The sequence below is a fragment of the Mycteria americana genome, chromosome 1 (genome assembly GCF_035582795.1).
Source record: "Mycteria americana isolate JAX WOST 10 ecotype Jacksonville Zoo and Gardens chromosome 1, USCA_MyAme_1.0, whole genome shotgun sequence".
Lineage (NCBI taxonomy): Eukaryota > Metazoa > Chordata > Aves > Ciconiiformes > Ciconiidae > Mycteria > Mycteria americana.
In genome coordinates this window covers 191,138,879-191,159,657 of record NC_134365.1, presented here as the reverse complement: position 1 = coordinate 191,159,657, position 20,779 = coordinate 191,138,879, and the positions used below count along the sequence as shown (strand labels likewise).

The 20,779-nt window shown below is 41.7% G+C and overlaps 2 protein-coding genes across 4 annotated transcripts in view; both read right to left on the bottom strand.

Annotated features, from left to right (window-relative positions):
- Positions 1-11,630, bottom strand: part of RB1 (RB transcriptional corepressor 1) — an 84,284-nt gene extending 72,654 nt beyond the window's left edge. The window contains exons 1-3 of one of the 2 annotated variants that reach the window (XM_075489563.1): positions 11,379-11,630; positions 10,965-11,082; positions 1,416-1,528 (exon numbers count right to left, since the gene is read on the bottom strand). In XM_075489563.1, the coding sequence (XP_075345678.1) occupies positions 1,416-1,528; positions 10,965-11,082; positions 11,379-11,473 (326 nt within the window). In that variant the 5' untranslated portion in view covers positions 11,474-11,630. The remainder of the gene's footprint in view (positions 1-1,415; positions 1,529-10,964; positions 11,083-11,378) is intronic. The other variant, XM_075489553.1, reaches the window with a different exon arrangement.
- A 7,551-nt stretch (positions 11,631-19,181) lies between these two features.
- Positions 19,182-20,779, bottom strand: part of ITM2B (integral membrane protein 2B) — a 28,318-nt gene continuing 26,720 nt past the window's right edge. For both annotated transcript variants that reach the window (XM_075489532.1, XM_075489524.1), the window contains exon 6: positions 19,182-19,907. In XM_075489532.1, coding sequence (XP_075345647.1) covers positions 19,819-19,907 — 89 coding nt within the window. In that variant the 3' untranslated portion in view covers positions 19,182-19,818. The remainder of the gene's footprint in view (positions 19,908-20,779) is intronic.

The window sequence follows — 20,779 nt, the reverse complement described above, 5'->3', positions numbered from 1 at the left end:
CGCCATATGGTATGGAATAGCCCTTTGGTCAGTTGGGGTCAGCTGTCCCAGCTGTGTCCCCTCCCAACTTCTTGTGCACCCCCAGCCTCCTCGCTGGTGGAGTGGGGTGAGAAGCAGAAAAGGCCTTGACTCTGTGTGAGCACTGCTCAGCAGTAACTAAAACATCCCTGTGTTATCAACCCTGTTTCCAGCACAAATCCAAACCACAGCCCCATACTAGCTACTATGAAGAAAATTAACTATCCCAGCCAAAACCAGCACATCAATATATCTGTGTGGCTCTAGAGGATAAGATGACTGGTAGAAATCTCTGTCAGATTGACATTATAGCTGACAAAAAGCCCAGAGCTAACAAGTAATGGAGTATTGCTAAAATAAAAATCGGCAGAGTAATAGCTTACTCTTTGAAACCCCAAGGGAAAACGTCTCTTTCAGTTTGCAGCACAAGTTGGTCTGTACTCAGGTGGAACACACTGAACATCGCTGCACAAATGCAATTAGATTTCATCCACGAGGTTCCAATTCAGTCAAGACTGAAGAGATTAAGTCAAAACATAGGACCTGACCACCGCTCTGGGAGACGATGTGAGGTAGGAGCAGCATGGAGAAGTCTAATTGTAACTGATGACTTCCAAGAAAAGGATATTTAACCCCAAGCCTAGGGTTACCACCACAACATGCCTGGTGTTCTGCCTTAGCCTCCTGCCCTAGAGCATCTGAAGACTCTGCTCCTGCTCCTGCACCTGCCTGGGACGCACAGCACAGTTATTAGGTAGATGGCACTGGAATCCTTTCCTTAGATGAATCTAACACAAGAGTATGCCTATTGCTGTTGCCACCTAAATTTACCTTAAAAGCAGATATTGTCCTAGAATCTTAATTTCTTATATTGTATATGAACATACAATGTAACAGTAACAATCCCCTAGCAAAAAGCATCTACAAAAGCACAAAATTCAGACTGGCATTAAAATATTTGAAAAAGAGCAGCATGCTGGCTAACTATTTGAAGAGTAACATTTTTTTCCACTTCTTGATTTAGCCTAAGCCTAACGCTGGAAAAAAGAAAAAGAAAACGCTGGAAAAAGAAAATCTTGACACAGGGAAAGAAAGGAAAATATTTTAAGTGTAATTTACACCAAGTTAAATGGATGAAGACTTTAGGTTGAGCAAGAACAAGAATCAGCTGTGTGATACAATAAAAGCCAGAGATGAATCAAACAAGTATCATTGCACAATAGCAAGACTCCTAGTTTACTGAAATATTCAAAATTCCCATAAGTAACCTTCACTTTAAAATCAACTAGCCTGATAATAATGCACAAAGATTCACAATGCTTTAAAAACATTATCTTTATAAAAATGTTGACTAGTTAATTGTTGAAATCTGAATTCACACACTTAAATTCACTTACCTTATGCTTATACTTTTCAGAAGCTCTGTGAAAGTGAATGTCATTTCATCCAGATCAATTGCTACAATAAAGATACAGACTCCCCATGTTTCCTTTTTCTTTTTGTTATAAGCCTTTTAGAAAAGAAAGAAAACAGGTTTTATTTTTATTATGCAATAAAAGTGGGTAATATATGGAAAGCATTAATTTATCCAAACTAGATTAGAAATGGTAAAACAAAACACCCTCAAGCAAACATTTGACTACGATAGCCAATTATTTGATAACTGAAAACTGTTACAAGTTTTACGTTACAGATGAAAGACCAAGCACCTCAACTCTTACTCCTAGAGTATGAGATCAATTTTACCCATAGAATTCAGCAAAGCTTCAAAATAGAAGCTTTGGTTCCACGGAACGTTTATGCAAAGCAGAAACCATGATTTTTTTTTTTTTTTTTAAAGTTGCTATATTTGACCGTAACAAGACACTGAAAGTTAAGGAATCAGGAGAGAAACCGTAAGAAAGAAATATAAAATCATTAAAAGGACAAGCAATAAATACTCATGAACTTTATTCTCCAGCTAGGTTTCAACCACTTATCACAGCTGAACCACAAACCCATCTCTTTGTTTAGTAAGTGTGATAGTAACAAGCATCTTCAGGCATTTTCCTACCCTACATCTACACTTAACGTCTGTCTTCTGCTGCTTAGAAGTAAGGTACAAGCTGTAACCGACCATCTTTCACCAAAGAAAAGCCATCCTGCAATGACAGATCTGCCATTCACATGGAGTTCACTCTTGATGGTTCACAAGCTACTCACTTGGAGCCGGCCAGGCACCAGTTATCATTCCAGTACCCTTCCACCAAAACAGCGTCTCAGCGGAAAACCTCTGAAGAGGGACATTTTGTAGAAGCATGGAAGGAAAAGCCCAAACAGGTATACTGCAAGTTTTGGAAACAAAGCTATTTCGAAGATAGAACTAGGTGTGAGACTCCTGCAAGACTCCTGTAACAGCAAACTTGTAAAATACTCTTCGGACACTTGTCATCCTTGTAAATAAATCTCCAACACCACCCAGGCCCACAGCCACTTCACCAAAGGAGCAGAGTTTCAGCATGTGTCTCAGCAGCTCTAGGCCAGATGTGACATCTGTTAAAGGACGGAGGTGAAACAGACCTCTGGGAGCAAGTGAACTGAAATACCAAACTCCTTTTCTTCTATGCTGCTTCGTTTTAGCCCACTTCCTAGCCTACTTTTTTATCCCTTCCCCGATCACTCCACCTAGCTGCCTCCCAGACAACACCAGTGCAAGCCACAGAAGCCAGTTCACTCTAGCAAATACTCCCCAAAGGCAACAGGAATAAGACTGCACCAGACCTGGCTCCCTCCATCTTACGTGGTCTTCCAAAACTACCTTGAAAGGCTCTACATTCCTAGCACCCACTTATGTCCGCACTTACTCAGCAGTGTAACCATGACAAATAGCTTGCCGTGCCCATAAATGATACAACAATTTCACTAACACTGCCAACAATTACTTTTTTTTTTTTTTTTTGGCAACTGCTCTGCTTCTTTCTTGGGGCTAGTGTTTATACATCCATGAAGACTGACTGGGGCCTTCTCCAAAGAATGAAAAGTTTCATTGGTTTGTGCAACTGGTAAGAGTTATAGTACAGGCTTGAATGCTGAAGTAACCAGCCGCCTTCAACAACATGGTAACTGTCCATTATTTAAGTTACTACTTTCTTCCTGCATTCCTATTTGAGCATTTCTATGAATCGTGACACCTTGTACAATAGAAGATTATTTTGAAAGAAGCTATTAACAGACTGAGATGCATTTGATGACACATAAAAGAATGGGTATTAATATCAAATAGTTACTGTCTCTTTGTTTGTTGGAAACCCTCACTTTTTAAATATTTTATGTACCATCGTATACCACCAGCAACCTAAAGATGAGGCAAAAAAATTGCTCTCGAGGGGGTTTTGCACTGAAGAAAGGCTTTGCTAAGAGATGGGCTCCCACTGTCTCCACCAGTCTCAACAATCCTTTGCTGACAGGTACAAGCAGCTACCAGGCACATAAGAACAAAAAATGCCCTGTAGGATGTGGGTGTCTACTTTCCTGCATTAGTATGTCTGTGATGCATTGTAAAAAAATCTTGGCTTTTTTTACAATGCTAAAAGCTAGTTAAGGCTAGCTAGTGACCTACCAAGAAGAAGGATGACTACTCACTTACCAAGGACACCACTGCCAGTGGAGTCAGTTGACCTCGTTTAATAAAGAAGTTCCCATCACTTCATGCTCCTGCAAACTTGGACCATGACATTGTTTTTTGTAAATACCACATCTTGTAGGGCAGGAGGACCAACTGCTAGGAAGTAGTGAAATTGTTCCTAGTTTGCTGCCTATCCAAACAAGCCTAGCTCTCCTAGGCAGCCTACCTCTACCCTGGGAGGATGAATGCTTGACAGCATAGCAATGGTTTCTTTGGTAAGAGTGAGGTCTGATTTTGCAAGAATAATGTTTAAACTCCTTATCCAGTATGGTTTGGGGTAATAACTCATTTATTTCTACCATTAAACAAGACAGCAGCCTCAGAGGCAGCCTGTCAATCCACTAGATGCAAACCATTACGGTGAGTAAAACTCTAATATCAGGACTTCCCCCTTATGCACTCCTGGTGCTACAGGATGCTTTGGGCACTTCTCAACCAGACAGATGTTGGATGAGTGCTGGCCTAACAAAAAACTTAACACAGAACTAATAGATAATAATTGGTTAAATCTATTAGATAAACTAATAGATTATAATTGGTTTCTAGTAGCAAAGAAAAGGTGAGCAGCTCTTGAATGTGCCCACCTCTTAACATCGGCTGTGTGAGGGAGGAGAAGAAAATGTACAAGAACAGCGGACTGGGCCTATCCCACCAGCTACCATGGTTAAAACACCCACAGACGCAGGTAAACTGTAGTTTCCTCAGAAAATAAGACTATCTGCCCATATCCTTACATGAAGATTTTAGTGATTTTAATACATAAAATATAAACATCATGGGGTAGGAGAAGGGGAGAAGAGATAAGGAGAGGTCTTCCTGGCAAGTCAGACTCCTGAGTATTCTCCTCCTCATACCCCTTCCCTCCCAAAGCTCACAGACATTTTTCAAGTCCTTTCCTATACAAATGAGTTAAAGCTGACTGCAGAACAAAAATGCAGCAGCATCACTCCATTCAACTATTTTGCCAGTGTCATAACTCCAGGGGAGCCAATCCTATGACACAAATTAACGGTTTGTTTACAGCCAAAGCCAGATGATTCATCTCAGATGGACTTGAGGGCATGGGAATGGACGCAAGACAAATTCACAGCCAGAAATTTGTTTCTGAGGGTTTTCTTCTTGACCACAGTCTGACTCAAGATCTTTGTTGATACAGCACTGCTACAGAAAACAGGCAGGATAACAGCTCAACATTTGTCCTTGGCTGTCAGTTCCAATAAGATGGCTTCCAGTGACCTTATTTCAACTCATCATGAATCAAAGCCTACCAATTGCTAACTCAAAAATTATTTAGCACCTAGCAGTCTATATAGATTTCTTTCTTTTTTTTCTTGGGATTCCGGGGAACCAATGCTATAACTTTGGGCAATGTAGGTCAGTTCTGCTGAATCAATACAGGTTTCTATAGAAAAAGATCTAAAACTCTTACAAACTCTTTCAAAATATTTATTACTCATTCTGGACTTACTATTACTACTATTTAATCTATTTTTAGCAGATCATCAGTTTGCTTAAATCTAGTGAAAACAGCCTGAAGGAGTCATAGGCTTAAAATGCTCAAACTGAACTACTGTGAAATGGGATTCTTGCCTCTCTTCTTTCCAGATGCTGTTGCAAGGTGTTAAAGGCACTAACAGAAATAATTTCTGTTCTCTACTTCAAGAGGTTCTCCAGTGCTAAATCAGTCACAAGGAGGAGATGGTCACAGGAAGTCTCACTTCTAGTTTGGAGTTAAAGATGTTTATTATTCTGCCAACACTGGTAACGGTTTTGATGACAGCCTACAAAAGCGATCTAGGAATAGAAACTTCAAATGATGTTGTGTAAAAGAAGGTCAAGAGAAATGTACATGAGAAATATGCAAATGCAGATGGGTATTTGAATCAAATGGTATATAAGATGTCGCACTGCAAATGCCAAAAACCTAATTTTTGAAGGGGAAGATGTGGAACTTGTTGGCTTACTAAAACCTCAGCCACCACGTCCTAATCAATATGGAGAACTAGCTAGATGGTACAAGAAACATTCACAGATATGTTTATGATTACAGGGGGGTGAACATGGCAGGGAAAACGAATCAAGAAACATTCACAATAGAAAATTCTGATCAGAATTAAGACTTGTAGGAAGAATTTCCTAGAAAAAAAAATTTCTGAAAGTGAATACAGTGCCCACTGTATTCGTATAAGAAGTTCTGTGTAAAGACAGTTAGATCCTCCATTTTTCAGCAATAATGGTTTCAAATTTTCTATTGAACATTGTCTGCAATGGAAGATTACTATTAGTTCTCAACAGATTAAATCAAACTCAAATATAATACTAGCTAAAAGTAATGGAAGTCAATGGAAAGTATTGACCTGATGAAAATAGTTCTTCTGATATGAAAACTTCCCATTACACTTTTCTTGCATGTAGCGATACTGGAGGGGACATCAGTTTTTCCCCAGGATGGGCAGATAAGTAAAAAAAGAAACTGTGTGCCAGTTAGCTATGCTTTTAAAGTGCAAGGGCACACCACACACATGCAATGCATCTGCTACTAAGATACTGAACATCACCAGCAAGGGGCCGTGGTGATGATTTATGTTTGCTTTGGGACTTTTAGTAGCTCTTCGGGTTTTGTTTAATTAACAGAGGATCCCAAAATATCTGTAATTTTGCTCATCCATCCAAAGCTTCAGTGGATTCAGGTTCAGTTTAGCTGCAGTTCTATAAGTAAGAGACAAAGCTCTAGACAGAAAAGACTTTATTAGCTCATATGTGTTTCATGCTTTTACCAAAAGCAAGAAGCCTCTGTGTGCCTTTTAACATGAGGATGAGGTGGTTTACCAACTACAATATTTTCTTTTTCATAAGAAACTACAACCAAAAGGAACTGATTTAATTTAAATGTGAAATTTTATGGATTGGGAACATTTGACCTGCTGATCACTAACTTTTTGGTCTATATAGAGCAACCTTGCTGTATTTAAGAAGTCATTATTTCATTCCTCCGCTTAAGCTACAGTTCATCTTTTAAGTTTTCTTCACTATGAACATAGTTCAACTCTTGCGCGAATCAAGTGCTCTGCAGTATCTGCATACCACTGTAAGTCATCAGTTGGAGATAATTTCAGAACATAAGATGAGCAATTAGAAACAAGGAAAGATGACAGAAACATCTTCAGATGCTAGAGACTTTCTGGGGGGAAAAAGATAAGGCAGCAATAATACATTCTCACATCCATGGGGTACAGAATAATCACCACTGGCTTGAATTATAACCCAGAAACAGATTAGTGTAGTACTTGGGGAAAAAAAAGTCATAGGCAAAGAAAGTTAAACTAGGAAGGACTAACTGTGCAGACTGCAGATCTTTCATCACCAGAAATTTTTAATAGTAGGTTAGACAGACACTTGATAAAAACGACTCAGGAATTCATGAGTCTGAACAGCTGAGCAGCAGCAGGACAACAGTGGGCCACATTTCCCAAACAGCGCTATGAACGGCAAACAAAAAATGAAGCTCCTACCCACACACCACATACTACAGCAAGTTGGGCTGATGAGGTTGAAGCACACCAGACCCTACGCCTCAAGGTCCTTGGCAGACTCCCATTTCTATCAATTTCCTAAACCACTTCAATTTTCTTTGCAGAAGTTTGGTTCCAATTTAGTCACCATGTCATCTGTTCCTCGCATTGGTTCTTTCCAATACATGAAGCAACAATTCACTCAAGTTTCTTTCTCCCGCTTACATTACCCAATATTCTACTTCAGATTCTCATTTCATTGTTCTTTACCAAAACAAACAGTAGCAGAACATAACAAATACCCTGAACTTTTTCCTAGCAGTATTAGTATGGCTTTCCGGACCTCTCCTAGTCTTTCTTACACCAACAATCACATGCTGCTCAAAGTATATCAGTAATTCCACTAAATCTATTTACTCCATCTAGAGTGTACAGGCACTATTGGTTAACAATACAGATTTCAGGACAGTTATAAAAAAAATAAGAGTACAAGAGACACAAGCATCAGAGCCAATTTTTAAGCCAACAAGTGTTGGTGTGTAAGAGTTTTGAAATTAAGACAGTAAAAACTACAACTCTAAAACAAACATTTTGTTTACCTAGGTAGCTTGGTTTGGTAAACAAGAGAAATGATAGAAAGAACAAAAGTCTTTGTATGACACCAATGCAAAAGCTCTTATTTATATATATGCTTCCATGTTTACAATAAACTTTTGCAGGAGTTCACCAGATATAAAAAGAATTGAAAAATAAAACATCTTTCTGGTCATGCATCAGGTACCTTCCTTCACACCATATACCAACAGCGCTGATTCAGTACAACATTTCTGGAACAACCATTTGGGGTTTTGTCTGAGAGATTTCAAGTTATGATTTTATTGTAGAAGAGTGTAATTAAACTCTAGCTGTCGTAGAGGAGAACTTTACCACCATATTTAACAGACAGTTGTAGCAGTTTGAACAATCTCTCTCTGCAGGTCTAGTTTTTCTAACTACAAGTCAGCCTCAATTTTCCAGAAAGATCGTGTAACCATCTCTCTCCTGTCACCTTCCTCCTCCTCCACACCTCTCACAGGGGTTCAGCCGTCTCAAGGATTCAAGGCCCAGCTGCAATAGGGTGCAGCTGCATATCCTTGACTCAAATTGCTGCGGAAACAGGTAAGTTGAGAGCACTGTAAGACAAACTGCAGGGCAGAGCTATGCAAGATAAAAAAATTCAGAGACAAGTAGGATCATTAGCAGCTCAAAGACTGAAAACAAAAAATATCAATGTGGAAAGGTGTGACATTCTGAAGGAAAAAAAGCAGTGAATCAGCCAGTTTCGGTGGTGCCAGTGGCTTCAGCAGGTAATGGCGCAGAGGATTCATTCCAGGCAGCAGCGGATACCAACCTTTCTCCTCCTGACTGATGCGGGCCGGGCCAGCAAAGACTCTTTGGGTGTCTCACTGAAGTGCAGGCACACTTAGACTGATAGGTTGCTACATCCTAGCAATCTTTTGTGTGCATGTGCCAAAAACAATTGCTTTATACTTTTAAGCTGTATATACCTTGTTTGCAGAGTCTCTTTGCACATGATTACATGTACCCTAAGTGACCCAAAAAGGACAATACTAATAGATGTTTTCACTTTAAGTCACTAAATATTCATTGAGCAAGGATACAGCAGGTGTTCAGACCAGATCAAAGCCCACATTTGCACCCTGAATCTCTGCCAGTTACTGTAGTACCTTATGTCTGGGCCACGCCATTTGCTAGTTAGCACTACAAGTCCCCCCCACATCCTCAGAGGCCTGGCAGGCACAATTCTGAGATCAACCACAAAGAACAAGGCCAGTGTGCCAGGAAAGTAAGGTTGCAGGTCTTTATGCTCTGTAAATGCCTTGAGAGTGGGATCATTAGATGCTACCTCTATTTCCATCAGTGGTCTGCTCATTTAACCTTCCTCAAGTCAAATCAACTACAGGGTTTAACGGAAGTGTCCTGCTATTTCCCTTTTTGCTTGAGAACAGAAAGCTGCTACATAAGCAGCTTCTGTTCTAGTTCAGAACTGAACAGGTTAGCACTGAACCACGTTGATTACAGCATACACAGCTGGTGCTTGCAGGACAAGCCCTGGGACAGCCCCTCCAACACATTACCTCTACCACAGGGGAGAAAGGAGTGGGCATTTAAACACAGCCTCCTCCTGAGTCCCTGGCAACCTGAACCAGAAAGTCACCCTGAGAAGCCCTGCTCCCCATGATAACAGCTTGACTTGGAAAGAGAAGCAGCAATCAGCCAGGCCGTTAATTTGCTTGACTTCACACTCAAATGAAGCCTGCACTAGTCTCAGCTAGAAGTAGCAAACTCCAGTGCCTGCCAGGTCCCTGTGGAGGCACATGCTTGCCAGCTTCCTCACTTCAACACCTTGCTGATACATCAGAAAGTTTGAGGAAAAGGCCTTGGATTGAACCACAATGTAATGTAGACTTTTTCCTATACACTGAAAGGTTCTTAGCATAGCCCTTAATTGCAAGACAATAAATATCAGCTATACATCATAATGAAGACCTAGTCATTGCCCTCTTCTGAATAGGTAGAGGTCATCTTCAGATGCTGAAAAGCAGGGTTGCAAATGCTCTGTGTCTTATCTGGCCACTGCTAGGTAACAATCAGTGAAAAGAAAATTTCACCTGTAAGTGAAATTTGCAGAATAATACTCAAACCTGCCTTGTTTTTTTCACTCAATAGAACTGCCTACTCCTGTTTCAGTTCATATAGAGGAGCTCAACTAAGCTTTTAAGTAAATGTTCCCCAGGAACATCCATGGCCAGAAATTATATCTGTTACTGAAAAAGCTGCACACAGACTCTCTCCCACACTGTTACTGTATTGTGTTGCAAAACTCAAATGCATCAAGAGCTGGTATACGCACACTGTGGTTTAAAAACCACAGCCAACAAGGTATTACTAGTGACAGCATAGCTGTGGCAGGTCAGCTCAAGTTGCAGATGAATAAGCTGAAGTCACAACAAGTACACGGATGCTAGCCCACACAGCGGCAATAATACCCCAGCTAGGTATTTTAAATCTAATTCAGGTCTGTATAACAAAGCTTCGGTCATGATTTAATTTTATTGTAGCTGTTCTCCGAGTCAGCTTGTTGAGGCAGAGGTAATACACTGAGAAGAAGGGGAAAAAGAAAATCAGGAAACGGCATAACATTTTAATCTGTTTACACATGCCCAATGACTAACTTTGAACGGAAATACCTCAACGATAAGTACATACAGATTAACATTATGCAGTAGGAAAAAAAAAAAAAAAGTTTAACATACAAACATCCCTTTCTCTGCAATAGTCTTCTCCAGGCCCTTCCTGCAGCCTCATAAAGAAGGATGCAGCGGGAAGAAGCAGACAGAAACACACGACGAGCTGACCTGTATAAAGCTGATTCAGACATATTTGAAATAACTTGCAGTTTGAAGAATTAGCTGATCACAGAGAGTTGTTTTCTACTGTCATTTATTAGTAGTCTAAAAGAATTCTTGAGTCCGTACCTTTATTGGAAAACGTTAACAAAAAAGGGAGATATATAGAAACCAGTTTATATAGACATGCATGTGGCTACATCCAACTTCAGTCTAACTGCACTTGGAAAAAACAAAGTCGCAGGCCTTGGCTGCAAGACACTTGGCCCCCAGTCCAGCAAAGTTACAGTTTAACATTTTGGCTCGGGCACAGGACAGACACGACAACAGAGGTTTGAGCTACAAGCAGCAGGTACTCACTAGAGCTCCATCCACAGCCGATAAGCTCTCGTACGTCTTCCACGCTTTCTCCCTCACCCTCTCCGACACTTTCAGAGCATCACAGAGCACAACGAAGTCAGCTTCGCCAATTTCGAGCCTAGGAAAAGCACAAGGCGTCACTAGCGGGGACTCCGTGCAGCACACCGGCTATGTCCCGGACCACAGCGCTACGAGGGGACACCAGTGGCAGAAGGGCGCCCGGGATGGCACCGCCCCACCCCGCAGAAGAGCCGGGAAGAGACACAACCCGCACCCCCGGGCGCCGAGAGCCCCGGCAGCGCCCCGGGCCCGTCACCTCGGACAGCCCCGGCGCAGCCCCGCCGCTCCCCCCGCCCGCCCCGCCGCGGCGGCTCCCGGCCCGCGTAGGACGGTCCCGGCCCGGGCGGCGCTTACCGGGGGGCGGCGGGCGGCGCGGAGCCGCTGTCGGGGCTGGCGCGCTGGCTCCTGGCGGCGGCGGCGCCCGCCCTGCGGGGGGGCTTGGGCGGCATGGCGGCCCGCGCGCGGGCGGCCGTTGGGCCCCGCCGTTCAAGCGCCCGCCGCGGGCGACAGCAACGACGGACCACCGACCACCGGTCCCCTCCCCCTCCCCACCGCGCAAACCGCGGGAAAACTGCGTCACCGCCAGCCGCTCTGCCGCCACTTCCGGGCCGGCTGCCACGCCCCCACCCCACCCGCCGGCGGGGAGCGGCGACCGCGCCCCCGAAACACAGACCGGCTCGGCCCGGCTCGGAACCCGGAAGGAGAAGCTGCCCGCGCCAGCCGCTCAGCCAATGAACGCGCTTCTTTCTCCCCGCTAGCCAATAGGAGCCGGCTCCGCTCCCTGCGTCCCGGCAACTGGAGCGCGGGCGCGCCCCGCGGCGCGAGGGCGGTGGTTCGCGGGCGGGGCGGGGCAGGGCGGGGCTCCGCTCCCTGAGGTGGCGGCGGGGCCTCGCCGCCGGCAGATAGCGGGCGAGCCGCCCTGAGCCCGGCGGTGTCCCTCGGCCTCCCGGATTCGGTTTTACAGCTGAAGTGAGTCAAAGCTGAGGACGCAGCGAGGGAAGGAGTGATGGCATCCGACCGTCTCGGCCGTAGGCGGCAGGTGACGGAGGGAGAAAGGACGTCTTCGCGAGGTGGGCAACGCCACTTCCTCACAAAATGAGCACTTGCAGCCTGGGCGTGAGAGATCCTCCAGGGTCCGTCAGGCACCCCGGAGACTATCGCCCGGCTATTTCTGATACTTCAGGCACTCGACAATCTGGAGGCAGTTGACACATCTTCTCTATGACATGGGAAGAACCGTAGACCTATATATGAAAATAAGTAACTACACGGGTGTAGAGTAGGACAGAAGTTACAAATCCTGTAAATTTGGCTGTCTCCCAATCTGACATTCACCCAAGTCCTAACTAAAATACTACTTTTAACACTGTGCGTTACAATTATGTTTAATGTAAGAAATTCTCTAGTCTTCAGGGATCTTCTAGATTTTGAACCAATGAGATTCAAACTCCCAGTGTCCCAATTCACAGATCTTAAAAACCTCCTCTGTTGTCTGCGATCGTTTATCTATGTTTAGAAGGCAGATCACTGCTGCCAATTAGCACATTTCCTTTCATATTTGTTAGAAAAAGCAAAATATTTGTATGTAAGGACTCTTAATACATGCACATATTTATCATTTGTCTGTAAAGCAACTAGTTTTAGTGAGATTGCTGTCAAACTTCGGGATTTAAAGAAAAAAACATGAGTACAACTGGTATGCAATAAAAATTCACCAGTATTTTTAAGATTCACACACTTTATTAATTTGTTTGAGCTTTTTCTTTATATTCATTAACTCATTTAAAAACAGGAGAACAGTATTTTTCTGGTTCCTAATTAGAATTAAACCAATTACAGTAAAGTGAATACAGAACAAATGGGATTTCTGAGGTAAAGCAAGGTACATAAATGCCAAATGAAATGTTTGAGTTGTAGACTGTAGGGGGATTTAGACGTTCCTTATGATTCCAGTAAAACTGTGACAGTAACTTTACCCTGCTTCTAAGCACATTTAAGATACTTCTTCTAATCAGATGATACCAGATGCTGTGGAAGGTTCGGCGTCTAGGACTGCATATCGTCTACAGCTGAACCACAAACAACTAGGCAGATCTACCAGCTTGGAAAATTAAGCTAAAACCCTAAACCACAGATGAGTCTGTTGCCCTTCCCTCACAACTGGCTTTAAGAGCACAGAAGAATTTAAAATGAGAGCAAAGTATCTCAGAAAACTTGGTCAGAGCCAGCGGAGACCCTCCCAGCTGTCAGCAAGAAGGAAACACACCCCTCTGGGTAGCTCCCCTCACAGCTGCTTTAACATGCTTTTAGAGCCAGGCCCTAGATCATCCAAATGATAGGCAAAGAATTTGTGTTGCTCTCATAACCCCCTGTGCATTAGTGCTTAGGGAACATCATATTCTTTTAAAGAGCTGACAACCAGCCTCAGCGTGAATACTAATCTTCTAAAATTGTTAGTGTGCCAAGCATCTTCTCAAGTCAAATTTTATGCACACTTTCATCAAGCAAGGCACTTAGGGCTCCCCTCCATAAGCAGGTACAACCAAAAAATAATCTCAGAGTGCGTGAAGTTACAACTGGAGGGAGAAGAAGGGAGGCAGCAGATGAACTGAGCTACAATAATCATCCATCTCAGAGCCTCAGATGTAGTAACTACATCTAAACTGCAGTAAGAAGACTTAACATGTATGTATGTCCTCCCAAAGAAAAGCACATGCATGTGTAAAACTATGTGTAAATTGCTGTGCCTTTTTTTCCCCGTTGTTAAGATATACTGATTTGAATGTTGTAATCTTGTATTTTAAAACATTTTCTTTTAAGTGGAGCCTTTGGGCTTTTGGAATAAAACGACAAAGGAAAGACGAAAGCAGCTCTTACTGGGAAGAAAAAAAAAGAAATGAAACACTGCAAGGTCAAATAAAGTATTAATGATAATTTCTCATCTGGCCTGACAATATCTTTATTCTAAACATCTTGCTACAACAGCTTTTAAAGTGTAGGTCATAGACAGATGGCAGTCTGTGAAACATTGCCCAGTCAGGCAGTCCTGACTCATTGTTTCCAGCTGCTAAACAATCTTAAGTAATTTTATTATCTTAATTTTTTCACTTAAAACTGTTGCTATAGTTTCATGGTAATTGCCAGTGGGAATAGAAGTCATGCTTTCGTCGCAAATGCAACCAAGCCTTTTTATTTTGACTCCTACTGCTCAGATATGATAGAAGCTTGCTACTTTTTTAGCTTTCATAAAAACGAGGTATTTGTGATGGGCAAACAATTTAAATGCACCTCATGGTCTAACAAGACTAGCTGCTTATTTTTACATTATCACAGCCCTCTACCACTTAAGTTACAATTATAATAACATCGGTTCTTCTGGAGATGCATGGCAGAAATGTATTTACTAAACCTACTAAATTGGGTGCTTCTGGATATTAGTTCAAGTACTAAATATTGGCAGAATTTTTGCTTGAATAAAGCCCATAGGCTGTAAAATTCACAGATTATAAAATTGTCTGCCCAAATCACACCCCATTTCCCTGCCTGTAACAGGCAGAATTTACCAGGGCAAGTGACGGGAGGGCATAACCTCCCCCAGCCAGCCTTTTCTGTGCATGGGCATCCCTTGCGCTGCGCAGGAGCCACCAGCCCCCCGCCATCAGTGTCACCTGGAGCTCAGCTGTCCCTCTCAAAGCCCCAGCACAAGTGCTAACAGGAGCAAGGAGGTGACGGACCTGCCCTGGCTCCCTGTGGGCCAGCTCTTCTCCAGCTGCTGCCCTACAGGCCCCAGGCCTTAAAAAGGACTTCTCAGGAGCACCAACAGACAGCCTTAAGTGACGGTCCCACTTCAGGAGTGCCTCAGGGACACTAAGGCCATGGTTTCAACCAGGCCTTTTCCACTCCGCAGCATGACCTCCCCTGGTAATGCTGCCTTGCAATTGCACTGGCATCAGCTCTGCCTTTGAAGCTGGAAATGGTTTACGGGCGTGATGGGGTGAAACTGGCTGCTTGTACCCTTTGTTGTACCCCTTGTGGCCCCCAATATCATTGTATCCTACATAAAGACTCAGTTCAAAATATGAAGGATAAAAACAATTTCTAAAATTTAGTATTTCTACAGTGATGTAAAATCCATAGAGACCATGACAAACCTCAACCCATTTCTCTCTAAACAGAGAGGTATTTGTTAGATGTTGCCTCCTCTAACAGTTCAAAGCTTCTCTCTCTATATACGCACATTATTAATAAAAATAATATATTTCACTGCACATCTATATGCATCTGTGACTTGCTCTTCTCAGAGCATTATGTCGTGTACTGCTGGAGTCTCAGATACTGCAGTGATGAGTTTAAGGCAGGAATCTCTGTCAATAAAGTGTTTGACCAAACTGTTAGTGGGATCTGGAAGGACACTATGATTATTGTTGCTGGATGGAGAAACATCTGCACGTATATGACGCCTCTATGCAAACCCCCAGATTTGTGCTAGCACTGAGGACCAGGGTACTAAAAATTAAAATCCCTGACTGATGCAATTTATCAAATGAAGCCTTAGTGCAAGTGCAATTACATCAGAAAAAACTAATCATTCCTGGTACAGCTTTCCTTGCTTGTGGAAGGCGTCCGAATGTCAGTATAAAACATGCCTTTGCATGCCCAGCTGCATCACACCACGTGCTTTGTCACGCAGGTACTGTCCTGCGTGTCCTCAGCAGGCAAAGCGCTTCTAATCCCAGACACATTCTGCCCCTGGGGTGCGCAGGGCATCCTGCACCTCCTCTGCAGGGCAGTTCATTTTGGTTGGTACTGCCAACTGATAATGAAATAAAGGTCAACAAACAAACAAACCACCACCCTCTTGTTGCTTGCAATTACACGGCCACATTAATGACCCCGTTGCAATCCCTCCCTTCCCGTCCTGCTCAGTCCCAGGTTCTGCTTCCTCTCTCCGCGTGAGAAAGCGTGCTCCGGCACGGGCAACACCCTGTCCTGCTGCTGGCAGTCTCCCCAGCGAGGATGTTTCCCATACCTCCTCTTCCAAGATTTCCTAAACCCACAAGAAGCAGAATACACTCTACTGGAAGTATCTGATTCCTGAGAACAGGAATCAAATTAATTTTAACAGACAGGAATTTGTCTGAATTATATCTACCTGTGATCTTGTTTTTTTCTTTTTGTTAAGAGTGAGCCTAAGATGATGACGTTCTTTACCAAGGCACGGCAGTCAAATACCCTAATTTGGTGAAAACATTTGTGTATAGTATTCCAGCAAAACTCGTAGCATGAAAACGCTATAAGCTCTTCTATGTTGCTTCCCCCATGACAGTAAAATATCCTCCTACAACTACAACAAACAATGCCAGTAAGAGTACAGCTCTGCTAATATTTCTAAACCACAGGCTTCTGCTAACACAGCCATATCAGACTTCCATCCTCCCATGCAACTCATACCAACAAAAGCGCATACCCACCTTTCCAGAGGACAACGCTACTCTCAGTTGATGGCTTTGATAAAACTCTGTTGGCTCCGACGGTACTGATTCAGCTGGAAACAATCTTCTTCAAACAAATGAATCCAGCCCCTGCTTTTTGTCTCTGCAAGTGCAACACATCTGTCCGCATTGCTTCTCCTTGCACCAGATAACCAAACTCTTGCATTTTCTGTCCTGCAGGCCTTCAGTATTTTCTTCATGCCAAAAGTTGCCCCATGGCTCTTTACTGCAAGACTTCAACTAGAGAAGAAGGGAAGACTCGGAGCTTTTATCATGCTTTGCAAGCCCAGATCATACACATCAACTAGTGACAATACCCTTACACAAGCAAAGACCTACTGAACAGCAGAGGCTGTTTGGGACCCATGAGAGAGCAACACAGCCCCCTCCACCAAATAAACATGGTGGCATAGGACAGTGGCACTTCTTTGATTTTGCTACTTCAATGACAAAGTGTTTCTCAGCATTAGAATTAATTTTCTTTCTTACAAGGAGTTTTAAAAATATTTGCAAAGATAATTGTCCAGTGAGGTCATTTTTATACTAACTCTTTTCTGGAATTCATTGGGCTAAAAATGTGGCTTTCTTCAGTATAGCACAGCTATGTTTGTTCATTATGCTCTTTTTTTAATTTAAACAATAAAAAAAAGGAAAAAAGCCCAAGCAGCTCCTAGAGCTACTTTTTTCCATGGATTTGTGTCCCATGTTTCATCTACTTTGTCTAAGAGGGCAGAAGTTCCAATGAGAGCTTTTCCTGCACTCAGGGTGTTTTAGGTCTTCTTCCCATGCAAACTGCCTGGCATTTAATAAGAGGTGAGCCCATGCTGGGAGCTTTCCCTCAGTGCACGCAAGTTTCTCCCTCGTTCGCCACAGTTATTTTCACACTACTAACAGAAATAAATTTCCTTCTGCCATCCAACAGACTCAAAAGTTTTAAGGACACAGGCATGCAGCATGATCATATAAACCTCCTGTCTATAAGAACAAATCTATTTCTCCCCCCCCCGCCAACCATTCAGCAGCCTCATTTGCTGGTGTCTCCATTAAAGGACACACCACAGATCACTAAGTTTCTTACTGAGTTTTATTTTGAAAACAAGTTAAAGATGATGCGAGGCTTACTTAAAAATAAGCAAGTTTCATGTCAACTTAAGGAAAACAAGAATGATACACTCATGAAAAGGTAGGAATCATCCTTAGAAGTACTTCAGCATGAATCTGGTATCGTAGAACGCATCAGTAACCCCTTCCTGACATATATTTGACCTTTATTGCAAGCACACAATTGCAACATCCTGAATGTTTGTAGCTAAAGTTTTCCCAGCGGATTTTCCAGCTTGTTTATGTCTATACCAAAGTGTAGCTATGTAAATATCATTTATACATGAGCACCTACCCTGTATCTACGTGAGGCTTTATTTGATGTTCATGACTGCCATGCACCATCAAGAATGGATTAAAAAAGTCCAGCTTTTGAAAAGTAGCAATTATACTTTTCATTTTATATATAATGCACCTACACTAAGACTAAACTGTAAATTAAGCCAAATGCAGATGAAGAAAAAAAACACTATTGTGTATTTAAGAAGCTTCCTTTAAAACAAATTATTTTATCTCGATCCAAACATTCACAATAGCAGGAAGCTGGATGATAGCATGTTTACAATCATATAATAGCTCCAAAACCAGTAAAGCATCCTCCCACTATATTAAGAAAAGATCCTTTAAAAGATGAAAAAATAAGATTAGTCCAAAGCCTCTTGACTGAATTAACCTAAGACAAAAGATTTGGACACCTATGGTGCGTATTATTTAAAAATTGGTTTAAGCAGTATTTTTTTGCAAATAAATATGCAAATATTCTATTAAACATTCCTACTTTCCTGATGAATCAATGCTCAAAATTTGGTCAGAAAGACAAGTCAGTTCTCATATTATGGAAGCTTAGAAGTGGGTTTTGGAAGAGATTTTCCAGCCTTGTTTTTGAGTATCACTCCCTTTTTTTCTCTCCCGTAATTTCTTGCAACCAGCTTCAAAACAGCAGGTACTACGATACATCTTATCCTGCACTCTCTCCTAGAAAAGTTGCCATTACAAAGATCCCAATCATATAAAAAAATTCAAACTTGATTTAAGAATAGTAGTTTTAAGTGTAAATGGCGCAATACAGAATGGTATTAGCGATATTTGAGCTAGCTCCAGATTAACTGGCAAAGCTCAATGGTACAGGCTGAAAGGAATGCCATGAAGTTCAACAACGGGAAATGCAAAGTCCTGCACGTCGTGAACACTCCTGGTTCTCAGCTGGGTCAGCCTGACTCTCAGCATCCTCTAAGATCGTGTACATCATTTGACAAATACTCAGGGCAGGGATTTCAGACATTAGCAACATGTTAAGTCAGCTTTGGATCTCCACTCTCATTGTATGTTTTGTGGAAATACCAACCCAGAATTTAAGCAAGCAGCACAATATTGCCTTTAAATGAAAAAGGAACAGGAAAAACATGCTTCTCCATTCATATTTCATTTCTCAGGCATCACCTATTCTATCTTCTCACTTTTAAAAATAGCACTGCAAGTAAAAAGTGTTAATTTTAACCCTAAATTTAACTGTAGTCCCCTCCCCTAAAAAAAACCCAGTAATAGCAAAAGAAAACACAAGACTTTTAGACAAACGGGTTTATAAGGTTTATTTTCCATTGCACATACATGGATTATATACAAGTTAGTAACATAAGTTACTTCTTAATTTTCTAAAAGATTGTTACAGCAAACACTTGCCATTTTAAAACATCAAGTCAGAAATCAATCTAAAAAGGTAAATATGACAATATTTTAAAAACGAAACAAATTGCACTTTGTTAGGGAGAGTCAAATACAGGTTTGTCTATATGCTGTAACAAACTATATAGCAGATAATATTACAGTTAGAAGTAGCTCTTGCAGTCCATTTGTACATTAATAATTCTTTTCAATTTTACTTAATTAAAAACTGGCGGATATTTCAAAGACTTTCTCTTCCTCCTAGTATTCAAGGTTCATCACATGAAATGTACTAGCAACTAAGTCTTTATACAATTGCTATTCAAATATAAGAAGAACACCACACCTGAAAATAAGGAAAAAACTAAAACATATTGATTTTACATGTATCATGAGATGAAAAGCATGGAAGATGTTCAGCAATAAGCCCTGTCCACTACTTACATAAAAGAAGATTTTAAAAAATAATCACTGCACACAATACAAAGGGTGGGGTCATACTGTAGTTTTTAAGTCTCCTGTGACAGTAATATTCCTCATTACTGTTCACAGATGAGTGTTTCCATAGCAAACCTGTTCTCAAAGTGTCGAATCTTTCGGCAATTGACGGCTTCACGCTTCTGAATTCCTGTTTGTATTAGTAAAGAACAATGGAGGGTAAACACAAGAAGCGATGAGGTACATCAGAGACATCATAGTTTTACATTTGCTATAATAAGATGTCACCAGAAATCAGAACTACCCCTCTTTGATCCCCCTCTCAGAGAAAACACATGTAGGCACACATTCATACTTAGATAATCAATAAGCAGGCAATGATCCTGAAGGTGGGGTGAACCAAATCACAGTACTGGTTTAGTTAAAACCAGCTGCCAAAACCCCCCACTGGCTAGTTTTAACCCGGATCCATTCCCAATCTCCCTCTCTGTGTGTCTGTAAAAACACTTGTGGGGACGTGAGAGCGGGTACAGCAAAGGAATAAACCGCTACAGGCAAAAAAGGGTGGACCAGTAGTATTTAAACAACATCATCCTGGAATCGGAGAAAGACAAAATTTAACTAAATTTTAGCCAAACTAATACTTACTGCCAGCCTATGCTCATCATTTATTACCACAGGATCAACATACTGAATTTTGAACTGGATTTTACTATTCAGACCTTTTCATTTTTAAACATTGTTCTAAATTATTTTTATAAAACATATTTCTTTTCTTTGTTTTCCCAAGCAGTCAGGTCCAACAACATGACTAAAGCAATTAAACTGCTTCAGTGCGCACTTGCACATCACATACAATTTAAAAAAAAAAAAAGGCAGCAAGTTTGAGTAAAATCTAAGTGAAAATTTTAAGGCAGTATTTAATAGCTTGTCAAGACTCTTCCAAATGATGTTTTTCAAACATTTTCCATGAAGGAGTACCAAGCACTACAATTCTCCTGAGAAGACAACTCTTACTCACATTTCACTGATGACACGGACTAATTTATAGATGGCTTTAAT